Source organism: Falco naumanni, chromosome 8, assembly GCF_017639655.2.
Source record: "Falco naumanni isolate bFalNau1 chromosome 8, bFalNau1.pat, whole genome shotgun sequence".
Classification (NCBI taxonomy): domain Eukaryota; kingdom Metazoa; phylum Chordata; class Aves; order Falconiformes; family Falconidae; genus Falco; species Falco naumanni.
In genome coordinates this window covers 38,700,416-38,717,875 of record NC_054061.1, presented here as the reverse complement: position 1 = coordinate 38,717,875, position 17,460 = coordinate 38,700,416, and the positions used below count along the sequence as shown (strand labels likewise).

Here is a 17,460-nt window from a genome sequence, read left to right as displayed (position 1 = left end):
CCAGGAAAGGGCTCTCCAGCTTTCTTATGCTGCAGGAGAGGGAGATCTCTGCTCCTTTTCCTAACTCTATTGTAAATTGCTTGCTCTTCATTGCACTAGGTCCTCTACGTCTACCCTGTCAAGTTCATCCACATTTCTCAAGCCTTTAACCCTCTGTTGCCTATTTTGCACACACTGGTTCGACCCCAGGCTCCCATCTAAACTGTAAAACTTAACTGCCCTAGAGGAAGCCCAGTGTCTTAAGGCATCATTTATACCACACTTGCTCCAGACAGAGGGATGGTGACCAAAGGTCCATGGGTCCCAGTGGAACGTGAAACCCACAGCTATGGAGAAGCTCTCCTGAAATTTCCTTTCATAGGAGGGCTTGGCTTCCTTGCCCTGTTCCCATTACTCTCCTCTTGCCAAGCGGCACACAATTGGCTGGCATTTCCCTGAGACCGTTGCAAGAAGTGCCTTCAAAGATGCGACGTCACGTGTGCCACAGCATGCCTCCGGTCTGAGTGAGTCCCTGTCAGCCTGATGTGTGGGGGGAATACTGAATTAATTCCTGATGCTGTTACATGCATCACAACACAAAGATGTCACCCACTGGCTTGAGCATGTTGAGTCACTACATTTCCCCAGGCTGCAAAAGCACAAGAATTATAACCATTTCCCAGCACAGACCCATGAGGGTGCTGGCTCCTGCTGAGAGACCTGTGTGCTCTGCTTGACTTTCCAACATTTTCTGAGCACCAATGCAAGCCACAAGTGGGTCCGCCTTTCCCTCTCCCTCTCTCTTAGCCAACCACAGCGTGGCTGTGAAAGGAAAATAGGAAGATTCCAGGGAAAGCTACGTGCCTGCCCCAGGTTGTGAAACTCGGTTCACATGAGGCTGTGGAGATTCCCCCCTCCAAAAAAAAAGGGGAGGGGGTCAAGAAAAAAAGAAATGATGGTTTGGATCAAGTTCAGGCCTTTGATGTGCGCTTTGAGTCTGGAAGCCCAAGAGACAGTTGTAAGTTGCCCCACTATTTCTGTACTGGGAACAGACTGTTTTCCCTCACCACCTCCTGGATTGCATCTGATCCTATTTCAGCTACCTTTTTTATGCATATGCTTTCATACCACTTTTTTGTTATTTCTTTTGAGTGAAACGATAGGTTTTATGGGCCAGTCTCAACCCTATGGACCATTGTGTCCCAGAGCTGTTCATCAGAGGGTGGTAAGGTCTCTTGCTGGGTCATCTGTGAGCAATGCTCTGTTCCACCAGGAGGGCTGAGCAGGGCAGCAATGGGAGTCAGGATGCTTCCTAGGGAAGACAAAGTGCAAGAGAAAGGATGTTGTGTTCACAGGGTGAAAATGCCTCCCCTCACCAATGAGGCAAGGGGAGTTAGGGCAGCAGAATGGTAGCGAGGCCCTGCAGCTCTCACTCTACGTACTTTTGCTACTACTGCGCAAGCGGGACAAGGGGGACCACCACCGCACACCATCTCCCAGGAGGGCCAGGGAGATCTGTCCCTGGCTGAAAAACACCACCCGTGGCTCTCTGCTGCGATGATTATGTTTGTCTAATGTTGAGGGAGCTGACAACTGGAGAGCAGAGGAGGAGGATGGAAAAGAGGGGGCGGGAAGGCTGTTGGTTGTGAATGGACAGACAGATTATCGTTGCCTTTAGGATCCTGGGGGACAGGTAAATTGTAAGAGAAGCTGTAATATGCCATAAAACAAATACCTCTTGTTGAGACTATGATTTGTCACAGCCAGGAGAGTTATGAATTTTAGTTCAAGAGTTGGTATTATTTTAGCTTACCCTTGAGGATCAGGATTCACAGGCTGGAGATGAAGTAGATGTTGTATAAAAATGTTTCCCCACTGGTAAGTGGGTGTTTCTGCTTTTCACTGAGTGGTCTGCGTGATATGCAGTTTTATGGAGGGCATTTTGTATAAGGCATAAAATATATCACATTACAGGTGAGAATATGTGGGATCCAAAACTTTTGATGGGTCTGAAGTGAGACAGCTCTGAACATGCAGATAACTGGGTCAATGACAAAATGTGTTATTTTAATGCCTTTGAGGTTTTCCTTCTGATGAGCGTTTGGGTCCCCACACCTCTGGCTTAGGATAGGAGAGGGAGTTTCAAGCAGGCAATGTCAAGAAATGAGAGGAGTTAATAACTTGTGCCACGATGCAAGGGAGAGACTTGTCAGGGATCTCAGCACTGCAAGAGATTCAGAAAGAGACACCAGAAGAAGGGGCTGGTTGGAGGACAGCCAAGCACCTTTTGAGATCTCTGCTCTCTTCCCTAATTGCTACACCCCTCTGGATAAATCAGGAACAGTCTGACTTGCAGGGGCTGCTCCAGATCGCTGCGTCTATCCATTAGACCCATGCACACAAGGGCACAATCTCAGATCTGAATGAGGCACAGCTCAGCCCATGGCCAGGAGACAGCATCCCTTAATTCTTCTTTGCCTTGAGTTACAGCTTCAGACAGTCACCTCCAGCCCTGCACCCCGCCTCTGCTGAGCTCCGGAGTGTTAGGGGACTGAGCTAACGAAACATGGCACTGAAATTTGGCCTCAGAGGAGACGGCAAACTGGCAAGCCGAGCCAGGACCCAGTTGCAGGAGCAAGCTCCGCCATAGAGGGGTTGAAGCCATCTGCCCTCATTGCACATGCACATTTTCCTTTCCATCCCACTGGGGGTGGAGGTGTCCCAGCAGCAGCTGTGAGTCACAAAGGACTTGTTCTAGAGGAAAAGCAAAGGCTGAAATGCGCACACAGGTTCCTCTGCAAGAGCTGATTCTCCTGCTTGTCAGCAGTGTAACAGTCCAGAAAAGTGTAATTATTGTAAATGTAATTAATAGTGATCTGGGAAGATTATAACCTTCTCTCTCTCTTCTTCTTCCCCTCCTCCCCTCCAAACTTTCTGGTTGTGCTTTTTTTGGCAACCCCAAAATAGTAATTTGATGCAGACTCTGGCCACAAATCCAATGGAGCTTGATAGGCTTTAAATGAGGGGAGGGGGGATAGGCAGGGGTGATTGCTTTAATAACTGTTCTTGGAGAAAGGCCACTGATGTGTTTTCATTACTGGGAAGAAAGAAGAAAGCCAGAAAGAAAACAAGTGGCAGGGCAGCCATTAGAAAATAACTATGAATAATTATAGAGTGGGGGTAAGGGGAAGTCCAAAGAATTACTTCAGGGATGTAATCATGAGCCCACATCCAGGCCAGTTACTGGCAGCTAAGAAGAGGATGTATCCCAGCAGTGTTTGACGGCCTGTCTGGTTTGGGTCCGTCTCCATCCAGTCTTGCATGAGCCTGCATCCCCATCACAGAACCTGTTGTCCCCAGTGTCTCAGCAGGACCCCGAAACACTACACGTATTCGTGACCTTACAGTACTCTACAGACCTTCAGGGAGGAAGCTCCACGGATGTGCCTGGGACGGGATGGAGACAGGATATTTTCCTTTCACAGCAGGAAAGCTGAGGGTCTACACTGCAGCCTGGATTTGACTGATGAGAATCTTAACTGTCCTTTGAATGATACGACCACTTTACTCTTTACTTATTGTGGGTATTTAATGAAGGAGGCTGTACACAGGCATCCCACCAGGAGAAAGCTTTGCAAGAAATCAAGGTGTGATCATTAAAAGAAGGAGAAAGGAGAGTTTTCCCTAGTCAAAAGGGCTATAAATGGGAACAGCCAGTTCTCCCCATCCCCACATCCCACAGTAGTTTGCATGTCCCTGGGAACTTCTGTGGTACCTCAGCTGAAGAGAGCGCCTGATTTCTGAGCACTCTTCAGAGTCAGGCTGTAGAGATCATGTCACCTCATCTCTATAAAGTCTCGAAACCACCCATAACCATGCTTGTCAGTGGTGCAGCCAGACACCCCTCCATGGGGCTCTCCATGAAAGTTACACCTCCCTGCCCTTTGGAAAGGGGTTTTGGTGTGTTCCTGGTGGTGATCTTGATTCAGACAAGAAAATTTCCAGACACGTGGCAATGTAAAAGAAGATGAAAAGCCCAAATCCATCTTGGCTCATGCACAGAGCAGGAGGGAATCCAGAGTGGTTGAAAGATGAAAAAAGAAAAAATAAAATGAGCAGGGCCCAAGAGATTATTTTCATGCCAACTCCTCAGGCACTATGCAAAGGTTCAGGTATGAATGTGCACAGCAGGCTTGGAGGGAGGTGATGGTCACAGTCAGGAGTCGTCTCTTCCAGGTAAAGCTCTGCCAGTAAACTGCCAGTAAACACTGCCAGTTCACGGGGCCAGGCAGCAGGTACGTGATCACAGAGGCAAAGGGCATCCCCACATCACACCCTGCACACCCTGTAAAGGACCTCTGGATTTTCAGTCAACTCCAAGCATATTTTCTATCCAAAGTCATTATCCTAATGTTCACAGCAGAACCTGCAAGACCTTACAAGAACAGAAAGGAGCATCCTTCTGAGGACAACTGCATCTTCCAGGAGATGCCCCTCTCCTGCCACAGCAACAATCCATTGTATTTCTGAGTCACCCATCACCATGGCACCCATCTGCACAGCAAAGTTTCTAAAGCTTCTTAGTCTACTGCTAGAGACACACAGCAACCCCCTGTATTTTATTGCACTACAAGGTAAATAATTAGACAATACCTCCAGAAGACAGCAGGCTGGGGCATCTGTTCAAGTTTCCCAGAGACCATCTGACTTTATACTCTTCCTTTTATTTACACCATTTTTTCTTCTGGTTATTGATGATGTTTCTCATTTGTTTTTATTAGATGCAGGTGTTTTCTGCACTTCAGCTGGGAGCACTTTCCCTTTTCAGCTAATTCCAGATCTACTTTGTGTCTTGGTCACCTTTTGACTGTGATACTGGAGAGGCAGAGAAAGAGAGAGGAAAAAAAAGAGAGAGATACTCTTTTTTTTGCGGCCTCAGCAGATGTGTGTTAAAGTGTTTTAGTGATTCAGTCAGTGTGCCTCCCTGAGGCCAAAGGAGAGGCATTGTCTGAATCTAAAACAATTAATAACAAAAAACCAATGTGGGCAGCATGGAGCCGAGGAAGGTGGAGGTGGAAAGTGAGCAAATCACAGGGATATTTCCAGCTTGCAGAGCACCTCAGCAAGATCTCCAACCACTTTTAAAGGCAGCCCTTTAAACCCACCAAGTCCCCTTCAAGATACAGAAGTCCCATCAGCCCTGTTGTGCAGATAGGGAAAACTGAAGTCACTTTGATCACCCAGACTGCACTTTCCCGATGGCCCAGGGAAGCATGACCCCATACACAGGCCCATGCTCATGGCAGATGTGGTTGGGAGGCGGTGGGAGACTTGCAGCACCCACTGGTTCCTGCACTCCATATGTGTGCTGGACGGGACACTGAGCTGCTCACTCTGCGCTCAGGGATCGCTCTCACATCATTCGAGAGCCATCAGCAATGCATGACCTCTACTCTCCACACTGGCTAGGAAGGTGTGAAGGGGAATCTTTGTTGTCTGCTCATGATGACATGTCTGTCTTATCCCTCCCAGCAGAAGAAATTAATTTCATCTGTGGTCAGGCAAGGGGGATTTGTCCCCTGAGCCACTCCTGCCTCTATCACTTAAACATCCAGTGCAGCCTTTATGCTTCAGTCCTTGTAAAAGACTCTGAGGACCTCCTGATGCTCAAGATCTGATGTTCCTCATTTACCAAATCCCCCCCACCTTGCAAGCTAACTCAGGTGGGCCACGAGGAGATGGAGGCACACCAGTCACCAGTCACTGCTGGAAATCTTGGCAGCCGAGCCTTGATAATGTGAAACAGAGCCAACACAGCCCTGCAGAACACCCAGGCACTGATCTGTTGAGGGGAGACTCCATTTCTACATGCGGTTTAAAATTGATACCCCCATGAGGCATGTTAGAAAGCAAAACATTGATGCTGCCTTCACTGGAAGCATCAGTCGCTTTGTTTTTTTAATGACACAGAAAGCTGCTTGCAAGGAGATAATTTCATTCAGCCTAGCCCTTGCTGGATGTGGAAGGAAGTCCTTGGAGGTGACTCACCAACGTATCCAGTATGCCACCTAGCCCTCGCTAGCTCTACTACACTCACCGCTTGCTCCTGCTGGAAAGGGGCTCCCAGCATGAAGCTGTGAACAATTGTTGGGGTTATCATCCAAAGTAAGAAGGCACTGTCCAAGGGAAGGGCAAACATCTTGGGAAGAAATTGCATTTTACTTCTGACACTCAACCCAGTCTCCATGCAAAGTGAAATACCATGTCAATATCTGCACCACCTGCTGTTGCTCATCTTTCCTTCCTGCATTTCTGTCTCAGACTTGCCCCATCACTTCCACTTTTATCACTTGTCATTTTTCCCTCCAAGGATGAAATATTGGCTGTTTTCCATAATGATGCTTCAGCCGCCTGATTTCACAACCTGTTGGTGTTTTATAATACTTGCGTATGAAAAAAAAATAGAATACTGTCTCCTGTATAAGCATTATTTTGCTAATGAGATTCAGGTCTACACAAACTGGACAGTGGTTTTGGAGGGAGAAGAAAAAAAATCTCACTCTCATATCTGTGATTCAGCTCTCAATCTTTCTAGATTGCCTGAACTTGTTTGATGTTCTAAGTGCCTCCAAAACACACAGATTAGCCCAAACTCATTAAAGCATATGTTCCATCTTCTTTATCATACCCAGGAAAGTCAGTGCTTTTGCACATTAAAGAGAAGATCATAATGAAGTGTGATGTATCTGAGATGTAAAGAACAGTAACTTTCCAAATAATTATTTCTCTCTTTGCAACAGAGCCATATGTAACACATGGAGCCTATAGCAATGGAGTATATTAGAAGATGCTAATAGAAACCTTGATTTCCTCTGAATGCTCTCTGTTAACTCCCCCAAAATAAGAAAGCATGTCTTATAAACATAAAACATGATTGTGATCTCCCTTGAAAGAGCACAAGCCAGGAGAAATGCGATCTGTTAGCTGCAGGCTCTCCCACAGCTCACAACCAGCCGTACGCTGCGCATTGCCCGGTTGTTGTCTTACTTTCCCAGGGTGGTGGGGTTTTTTGGTGTCAGCAAAAGATGCCAAAAAGACAGCCCTTGTGAGGAGCTTGGATGGCACACACCAAGTGGTCATTAGCAATTTCATCCCAGCTGCTGGGCTCAGCGGTTCAATATGGGTGGTAGCCCCAAGATCCTCATGGCTGAGACTACCTTCTTAACGTGGGAGAAAACCTGCCATCAGGGCACATCTCACCGCTAAAGTCTTGTCATCTTCTGGGTAAGGATATGACTGATTTTCCAGGCACACTTCTGTGGATGAATGTCCTTGTGACACAGCATAGGAGTGAAATGAGGGTGGCTGCAAGACAGCTTCACACCTGCTTTTGGCCTGCTTTCAAAACCCAGGAAAAATTTCCCGGACAGCCCTAAATTAGAGCAGCTTCCCTAGGGATCCCTTGTAGGATCTCTGCCCCATGGCATTCCAGCCGTGCCCAAGCCTCCTATGCCAGGGCTTGCAGCTGGGCTTGATGGAGGCATTTCTCTACATGCCTCACCATTTTGTGTCTCACAGGTTGCAGTGGGAATGAAACCTCTCCTGCACCCCTCTAGATGCTCTCGCTGTCTCTGTACCAGGTATTAATATACAAAGCATGCTATTTCTTAAAGGGTGGAGGAGAGAACAAGGCAAGCAAATTCTCTCCTGCCTTAAGCCCTCTCACAAAGTGCTTCCAGATCTCCAGGTGAACAGTGCTCACTCTCTGCCTGGTGCTCTCGTCTACAAAGCACCCATTCACATCAGTGGCAGAGTCTCATAAAAATCAGCTGCGGGATGCAATTAATATGCTGTAAAAGTACTAAGTGTCAACTGGAGAAACCATTTTAAAACACTTCTAGATAAAATCCTAAAGGGTTGCTTCTCTTAACTTAAGGGTGCCTATTTTTTTTTTTGCAGTTCACTGTGATCTAAGCAAAGAATCAGGTAGTATTAATTAAAACCTCTGGAAAACCACTTGATAGAAAGAAAAGCCCACGCCACCCCCCAAAAAAAACTAAACATACAAAAAGAAAAACAAACCAAAAAAAAAAAGAACCTTAGAAATGCTTCTGTCTTTTCTGAAGGGTTTAGAAATGCTTCTGTCTTATTTGAAGGGTGGAGGGGGGAAGAACAGAAGGGAGTTGATTTTTGCGATAGAGTCCACATGGCATGGTAGGAAGGCAGTAAAACAAGGAACACCTGAGAGGTGCAAAAAAAAAGCTTTAAGCTTGGAAATTTTGGAGAAGAAGGAGTTAATGCTTTTAAGCAACAATCCGTCCTCTTACCATAGATAAGGGTGCATTCTAGTGGCAAAATCCATGCAATGCAGCTGCATATATGACTGATCTAACAGAAAACCTGGGGAATATGAGGCTTTGGAGGAGTGTGTGCGTATGTGGAAGGGGGGTTGACTCGAATCGCGCGTAACCCTCACCCAGAACTGGCTGCTCCCTTTTAATTTCCCACTCCCCTAGATAACCGTGGGCTTGCGGTCCTGCGCGAACTCCCGCCCCTTGGCTCAGCCATTCCTGCCGGGCTCAGCTCATCCTGCTGCTCCAGGTGAAACAGCCCGGTGCACAGCTGCCCGGGCGGGCCACGGGTCCGCACACTGCCGTTGTGGAGATTCCCTTCCCCACGCTCCTGGCAATGAATGAGCACTAAGGGAGGCAAGTGCAAAGGACCACGGCCGGAGACTGTAACCCTTAGGAATGCAGCGGTGGAACAAAAGAACAAACCCCAAGCTGTCCAGGACAGAGGATGAGCATTGCAAAGCGGTTTTGGTTGTTGGTTTTTTTTTAATTCTCACTCCCCACTTTGTGCAGGGCAAGAGGCAGAAGAATGAGCTAAAACGTGCAAATTGGACTTCACATGGCAAAATTCCCCTTGTTTTCTGGCATGCCCTAAGCAACAGCGAACTTTTCCAAAGAGGAATCTAACAAAGTTCTTACAAGCAGCCCAGCCCTCCCTCCAGCTCACTGTCCGGCTGCATTAACCCTTGCTGTTTGGTGTGTCAGAGGTGCACCCCAGCACTGGGTAAAGCCTCACTGCGTTTTTACACCTCGCCGAGGGGCAGGGCAGGGCGGGTGGGCACACTGCACACACAAAGGCTCCTTCCTGGACCAGGGCTGGCGAGTGGCTCCCTGGCGTGCATCCAGCCATCTCCCTCCTGCACTCACCTTTGGTGCTTATGGGTAGATGTGTGCACCAGCTGCCCCCTCTGAGGGTCCCCAGCTCACCAGCTACCCAGGCAGCCGATGGGGGTCCCTGCACCACCATCCCAGGGTACAGCATGCAGGATCAGGCCCTGCTAACTCAATCCTCCCTTTCCTCCCCAAACTGAGACAGAGCCCTAACCTTTCCCTCCCAGGCTGCCTGCAGCCCAGGCTCCGTGCAACCCAATTGCAACCACTTTTTCCCCCACCCCTTTTTTTTTTTTTTTTTTTTATTTCTCAAACCATGAAGATCTGAACTTCCCTCTCCCCATCCCCCTCCTCCTCCCCTTGTCTCTCCTCATAATATTATACTTGATCACTACCCGGGGTTTGAAGCCCAGAAGTCAGAAGCTGTGCACCCAACCCCCACCGCCTCGAGTGCGCACTGATAGGGCCCTGGCTGCTGGCACCTAGTCAAGCTGAGGTGTCATTGGGATCTCAAATTGCAGCTAGGGGCTGGCAGGCAGCCAGAGGCAGTCTATTTAAAAGACAGCCTGTTCTGCAGTATTCAGTCTCTTTAGAAACTTCTCCAGGGGAAAAGTGTTGGGAGATCTACAAAGTGGATTTTTTTTTCCTCTCTTTTCTTTTTTTTTTTTTTCCCCTTCCCCCTGTTTTTTACCGCTCCTCTGCAGACTTTGCAACAAAACACTCCAACTTTGCCGAAAACTTCTCCTTTTTTCTTTTATTTCTTTTTTGCCTTTTTTTGGCGGGTTTTTTATTTTTTTCCGCTTTTTTTGCCTTTGCAAATCTTGGAAGAGGAAAGCGGGAGAGTTGAACAGAGCCGATCGAAACACAGCTTTGCTTCATTCCAAGCTTCACAGCAGCTCACTGCGTCGGGAGAGACTTTTTCTCCTCCTGCAGAAGAAGATAGGGGGAAGGGGAGCTTTGCATCCCCTCTTCCTTCTCCTGCGGTGTTTTTTGTGTTGTTTGTTGTTTTTTTTTTTACCCCCCGTCTTGACTATTTTGATGCATTAATAGCAGGACACTGGTTTTCAAGGAACTTTGCTCCCTTCTCAACCTGCCTCCTCCCAGCCCTTTGGGAAGAGTGTGTGTGTGTGTGTGTGTGTGTACGTGCGCGCGTGTGTGTGAAATCGCCGTCCCACCTCCCCGAACCCCCCTGCTCCCCCACGCCTCCCCCTGCAACCTGTAGGCTGTGCAACCCCTGCAGGCTTTTCTCCCTTTCCCCCCTCCTTCCCTCCCCCTCTCTTTTTGCGCTCCCGCGGATCGCAGCGAGAATTCCCCCTTTCGAGGCGAGAAAAAGCAAAAGCAAACAACAACAACAAAAAAAAATCAAAAAAGCCAAAAAGCAAACCTAGACGCTCCCCCTCTCCCAAAGCCAAAAGAAAAGCAGGAGGGTCTCGCACCCCGAGAATAAACCCCAGAGTGGGGCGTCTGCAAACAGGAGCTGCGCTCTCCGCCCCTTTTCCTTTTTGATTTTTTTTTCTTTTTTCTTTTTTCTTTTTTTTTTTTGCCCCCGAAGGGGCAATCGGAAAACAAGCGCAGCCCGCCCCCCCTCCCCCCGCCCCGCCGGCGGCAGCCCCCCGCGCCCCGTCCCGCAGCATCCCCGCCGCGATGCTGCTGCGGCTCCTGGTGCTGCTGGGCGCCTGCCCGGGGCTGTCGCGGTGCCTGGGCTCCTTCGTGCAGTGCGAGCCCTGCGACGGCAAGGCGCTGTCGCTCTGCCCGCCGCCGCCGCTGGGCTGCGAGCTGGTGAAGGAGCCCGGCTGCGGCTGCTGCCTCACCTGCGCCCTGCCCGCCGGGCAGCCCTGCGGCGTCTACACCGAGCGCTGCGCCCGCGGGCTGCGCTGCCTCCCGCGCCAGGGCGAGGAGAAGCCGCTGCACGCCCTGCTCCACGGCACCGCCGTCTGCCTCAGCGAGAAGAGCTACCGCGAGCAAGCCAAGGCCGGTGAGTGACCCCAGCTTCTCCCATCCTCATCTTTCCCTCACGCTTTTCCGCTTTGCCGGCGCCTCTTCCATCTTTGCGCCTACTTTTTCCAGCCCGCCACCGTCTCCCGGCCGCATTTTCCCTCTTTCCGGGTGCTCTTCCATGCCTCTCCGCTTGCTTTTCCGCCTTTCCGGCTGCCTTTCCATCTTGCCGCTTGCTTTTCTACTCCCTCCCACTGGCTGCTCTTCCCTGCCCTCCCCGGCTGCTTTCCCATCCTTCCAGCCTCTTTTCCATCTTCCCAGGTGCTCTTCCATGCCCCTACTTGCTTCTCTGTCTTCCCGGCTGCTTTTCCATCCCCACCCTCCCCAGCTGCTCTTCCATCCCCCCTCCCCCGCCGTGTGCTCTTTTGCCTTCTCTGCTGCTCTTCCATTCGCCTCCACCACCAGCAGCTGCTTTTCAATCTTTCTGGCTACTTTTACATCCTTTTGCGTGATTTTTCTCTCTCACACACACATATATGCACCCCGGCTGCTTTTCCATCTTTCCAGCTATTTCCCTGTTCCTTCCCCTCCACACCCCCTCCACCAACATCTTTTCCAAGCCCTTGGTTGCTTTTCCATCTTTTTCAGGTGCTTCACCACTACCACTTCCCCTGGCTGCTTTGCCATCCCCTTTCCAGCTACGTTTCCGCCTTTCCAGCTGTTCTTCCACCCCCTAGTTGCTTTTCCACCTTTGCGGGTACTCTTCCATCCCCCTAGCTGTTCTTCCATGCCCCCTGCCACTTTTCTCATCCTTCTTTCCATCCATGCCTTAGGCCAACTGCCTGTTGCATCATCTCACAGACTCCCCCACCCCCCCCTTCCATCATCACCTCTGGATTGTCCCATACACAGTGGAAACCTTTTCTTCCCCCACCTCCCAGATGCACCTTCTGAGTCACAGCTGCACCTTCTTAGTCACAGCTGCATCCCAGTCCTTCCCCAGTTGCATCCTTTACATCTTTCCTGCATCCCCGTCTTCACGCTCTCCCTGACCCCTTTCTTTCACCATATCCTCCACCTTGCTCTGGGGCCCAAGCTGACCTCTGCAGCTTGAGACGCAGGGGACGGCAGGGCACCTCCTTGCAACCATCTGCCCCATTCCCAAAATCCTCAGCTATCCCCAGGTTTGTTGCTCAGCCTCCCGCTTTCTCCTTGCCATCATTGCAGCCTGCCCCTCCTGGCTGCCTGCTGCTGGACTTCTTTGTTGGGCAATGGGTTTTAGTGCAGGGAGGTGAAGAGAGCAGGTGCGTTCGGGACAGGGAATTTACAATTGCAAAAAATAATGATGGTATTGCTAATAATCTGAAAGAATAGGTTAAAAGCAAGCATGAAGGCTGGCATGGTAGCACCAGTGCAAAGACAAGCTTCTGAAATGTTTGCACCTTGCACGTGACAAAAGCACGAAAGAAAGCGCTCCTTCACTTTGGCACATGCTTAACTCTCGTTTCTGGATCCTGTAGCTTGTGCAAGGATACTTTCCCTATGCTTCTCCAATTACATCTGTATTTCTGCCACGGCGTGAAGGGGAGGGTGTCTGCCAGTCCGGGGGACTGGGCAATCACTTGGCAAAAAAAACCCAGAAACATGCCCCCCACTTTTTTTGGTCCATGAAAGTTAGCAAGCTTCTGCTTATACCCACACAATGGGAATCCGTTTCTCCTTTCTAGCACCTAATAAATCTTGATGCTTTTATTTTTTTTCCCCTTCGCTGCTTGCAGGCAGTGGTTGTGTTGCTATGCTCCATCCTTCAGAGCAAAACCAAATTCTGTGTATAACTTCCCCCCTCCCTCAAATGACAACGAATGTCCAAACTCCCTTAAAATCTGCCAGAAACAGCAAAGCTGAGCTTGGTTTTCTGAAGGGGAGCTTCAAGGGGTGAGGGCTGGGAGGGGACCTGTGTGGGGAGTGCAGGGCGAAGCCAGGAGCAGCATTCCTGCCGTGGAGCCTAGGAAGCTGGGCAATAACCCACTGGCAGACGAGCTATGTGAAGCATCCCAGAGCTCGTCATGCTCAGTGTTTATTTACTCTGCGTGTGTATGTGTGCACGGCCGGGGCAGGTGGTGTGGTCAGGAAGGCAAAGCTATGCAGCTGAAACCCAACAGTGGCTGAGAGAGTGGGGCCAATCCTTGGGCCTGTGGCGAGGGTGCACCATGCAGACAGAAGGCACCCGAAAAAGCTTTGGCACTTGGCTCCAATTGTGAATGTCCTTTTGTTCCACCTGCCTCGCTCTTCCCAGGGAAACTGGTCCTTTAGCAGGTGCTTTGCATGAAAACTTTGGCCAGTCCCTTTGTAATATCAGTGCTTTTGGTTTTCTTGGGATGGGGAACACCCACTGAATGAACAAGGAGAGGGACAGGAAAGACGTTGCAGGTCTGTTGCAAAACCAGCCCCCTGGCACTACCTGCACTTCCAGTTTGGACTCCCCAAGTGCCACAGGGGGCTCTTTTTGACGGGTTTTGTTCACAGCCAGGAGATGAGCCTGGATCGGAAAGGCTGCTGCGAGAAGTCACAGGAGACAGGCAGGCTCCTCTTGAGATATGTGAGATTGCAAAAAAGAAATAAAAAATAAATCAGGAATTCCTGAGGATGGGAGAAGGGAAAAACTCTTGGCATTCAACTGGTAGCATGTGAGAACAAAGTATATTTTCATAGGCGTGTTTCTAAGCAACGGGGCAAGGAAAGAAATGAAGTTTGACTTGAACTTTCTGGCCTCTGCCAGTTTGGCCAGCAGTGCAGGGACCGTGAGCTGGGGAAGCTGGCCTGGCCCTCCCATCTATCAATGACCAAAATTGGCCCTGAGCTGCGAACCACTGGGAAAGAATCGGCACTCTGCAAAATAAACTATGTGACAGCGGCGAGGACTAGATCAAACTGCATTTCCATCTATTTCTGCTCTTGCGCTGGCCGAGTTTAACATCGCAGATGCTTTCCTCCTTATAGTCGATGTGGAGATGCAACAAGCGGTATTGCAAGAACCCAAGCCTGGGAGGCCAGGCTTGGCTCTCCTGTAGACCAGATGTTTTGCCTGGGGACAAGATGCTCCTGGGTACCGTGCCTCAGTTTCCTCATCTGGAAGCTGGACACAGTGGTACTGGGAAATGCTGGAGCTACTGGGCAGAGTGTGCTCCTGGTTTGCTGAGAAGTTGGAAATGAAAGCAAGTGTGGGATTAAAGGGCTTTGGTAAGGCTCATTTTAAGTAGATGGATGTGTAGGTACTGACAGGACAGTCCCTGTAGTCCTTCCTGGCACAACAGTCAGACACTGTCCTTTACCGAAAGCCAAACATCACTGCTGTAATTGACTGTTCCTGGTAAAAAAACATGAATGAGCTTCATTTATGGCACAGGCTGCAGGATTCTGGGTTTTCTCTGTTTTGTTTAGGTTTCCTTTGAACTGCACCACGTCTTTCCATTTTTCTCCCCCGTGCTCCTGCCAGACTTCCTCCTGCTGAGACAGCAGGGTCAGGCTGAGCACTGGGGAGCGAAGGGTACAGATTGGAGCCTGCTGCCCTAAAAAGGCTCATGGAAAAACAAAGGTTGTCAAATATTTCCTTCTCCTTTCTCATTCCTGCTCTCTTTCTAGAAAGCGAGCAAGACTTGGCAAGTTTCCTTGCGAAACCGTGAGCCAACGATAACCAGGAGGGGAAAGGGGGGGGACGGGGGGACGTGTTATAGTATTAGCCCTAAGAAAATCGTCTTTGCTGCGTCAGCTGGAAGTAGGCGGAGGAGGAGTGCTGCAGAGCCCAAGTTTCCTGCGGCTCGTGTTCGGTGCAGTCCTTTATCCCTCTCTGACATATTCCCCGCCACCATTTTTCTCCTTCCTGTGCTCTTCTGCTCCCTGTTCAGGCATGTGGGGTTTCAGGGGCAAGCGATGGGACAGGTGGGGCAGCCCCATGATGAGGTCCAGGGTAAGGGTGAGGGTTAGGGCAGGGGTCGTGGGAGCAGGGCGCTTGGGACACACTGGCTTGTGAACATGTGTCGCTCAGGGAGGGACCCGGCTGGTGCGAGCAGCAGGTTCTTTGTGTAAAGCAGCTCTTGAGCAGTCAAGGCAAAAAGCTAGTAGCAACAGGCCTGCAAAGCCTCAGATCTGGAACAGGAAAATCTCCATTTCTCTTTTGATCTGAAGTTTCAACAATAATAACTATATATTTTTTTAAAAAAAACGAGGGTGAAATCTATCAGATGCCAGCAAGAGAGCTGGGTTTCTGTGGTGTGTGTGTGTACGGGGGAGGGAGGGATGGGGTGGTTCAAACAGGAAAGGAGGGGCCTTGGCTGGAAAGATTTTTCAGCAGCCTGGTTTCTAAGGAAGGAGGGAGAATATTAAGTAGTTGATCCAAATGAAATTCCTGTCGGGTGCCAGCAGAGTTCACTGGAGAAAAGACGTGGCTCTGTGTGTGCGTGCGTGCATGAGCGATAGAGCTGGTCCCAAGCTCCCACACAGCACTGTCAGCCTGGACCCACTCCAGGTGAACGAAGGGCACCCCTCCAGAGCCGGCACTGCTGCAGCAGAGAACAGAGGCTGGCCTTAAATGAGAGCTTCCACAAACCTGAGGGATGCTGCAGAAAGGCTGCGTGCCTCCTCGCGTCAATATTTAAGCACCAGCATCCTGTGCCCAATTGACCGTCACGGTTTTGGCAGGTCAGCGTCAGCAGCGTGAGCAGAGTTGTGTGCGACCGGAAGCATTTGCATGAATGCAGGGTGAGGTGTCCCCTCAGGCTCGGAAGAAGGGGGTAGGAGAGCCTCAGTGCATTTTGTGCCAGCTTCAAGAGAGCCCCCGGGTTCTTTTGTCGCACAGTTTGGCACACGTGTGTCACGGCAGCTGGGGAGGAAGGAGAGGAGGAGATGCAGCAAGCGGGTGCTGCCTCGCACAGAGCATGGTGCTCTGCTTCCTCCTAACGTCCACTAGAAGTTTTACTCATGCTGGGTCAGAAAACGTTGCAGATGCAGGAGCAGCTGCTGGAGTTGTTACAGCAGTGGCAGTTCCCAGCGTTCTTCGCCCAAACTGGAAAGCCTGGGAGCAGTCTGGGAAGGAAAGCAGGAACCTCAGCCCCTCTGGGGCTTGTTCTCCTCTGCTCAGCGAAGCAAGTGACTAAGAACAGTTGCTGCTCGTTTCACCCATGCTAAGTTACAGGGTAGATAAAAGGGCCCATGGCACAGCAAATCCTGCCTGTTTTTTTACCAAGCACTTAGTAGTGCAAATTCAATGTCAGACATAAATGGAGAATTTGGCTGCAACACACGTGCCCCTCGATGTGGGCTGCAGAGCAGTAGGGCTAATATGCACAGGAAAGATATGCAAGTGAAGGTACACACACATGTACCCGTGTTCACACGCCCATGCACACCCGCGCGAACATTTAATGTGTGTGCGCGCACACACACACACACATTTTTGTCTCTGCAGCAGAATGGTTTCCAGGCAGCACACACAAACCTCTCTTAGGTGCAGTGGTTCTGCTTATGACTGGCACATCGGTATTTTGCCAACAAGATCAGATATTGGCGTACAGACTGGCCTACCCTATCCTCCCACTGAGGGCTGAGAAATGAGATGCAGCAGGTGAGCATATCAAACAACGGGAAGCAAGGAAGGAGATAGACCCGAGATACTCCTCCCAGCCAGCTGTGTGGATCTGAACTCAACCCCCTTGCTTGGAGGTGGGTTGTGTTTTCTGGATAGACTAGATCTACATTAGTTAAATACCCCAAGAGATATCCCAGTGAAAGTGCGGATAGGTTGCAGCTTGCAGAGGGCAGCAAGTCCAGCTCCAGCCCCATGCCAGGTCTGGAGGACGTGTGGGGGGGGCAGTGGTGCCTGGTAGCATTGGTGGAGGAGATGGTACTGGGGCCACTGAGGGTGCTGAGACCCTATAAACTTCTCTTTGCCCAGGCAGCCACAGCTGGCCTTTGGGAAAGCAGGAAAGAAGAACTGAATTGGGAAAAGATGGCAAGTTTGCTGAGATGTGGCAAGCTGAGGGCAGGAGAAACAACCTCCAGCATTGAGGAGGAGGAAGCAGCAGGACCTGAAGACATGGTTCATGCAGAGGTCAAAAATGATCCAAAGAGTTTGGCCTGGGTGAACTCACTGGCAGCCAGCATAATAACCACCTAGTCATTTGTAAGGAGATTTTTTACAGGCAAAAAGATATTATCTGTTTATCCTCAGGACAGGTGTAGCCAAAAGCATGAGGAGGCTCTGCTGGCAAGGAGGAGAGGGATATCTGGCCCCCCATGCTGGGATCCCCTAAGATGTGGGCCCGCCAGGTCCATTTACCAAAGGTCTCCACACTGGGTCTCCCCAAGG

General features: G+C 50.1%; 1 protein-coding gene across 1 annotated transcript in view; it reads left to right on the top strand.

The window, feature by feature from the left end:
• The first annotated feature begins 10,087 nt into the window (after window positions 1–10,087).
• The window catches only part of IGFBP5 (insulin like growth factor binding protein 5), a 24,207-nt gene continuing 16,834 nt past the window's right edge, over window positions 10,088–17,460 (top strand). The window contains exon 1 of the mRNA XM_040604217.1: window positions 10,088–11,136. Within this exon, the coding sequence (XP_040460151.1) occupies window positions 10,806–11,136 (331 nt within the window). The 5' untranslated portion in view covers window positions 10,088–10,805. The remainder of the gene's footprint in view (window positions 11,137–17,460) is intronic.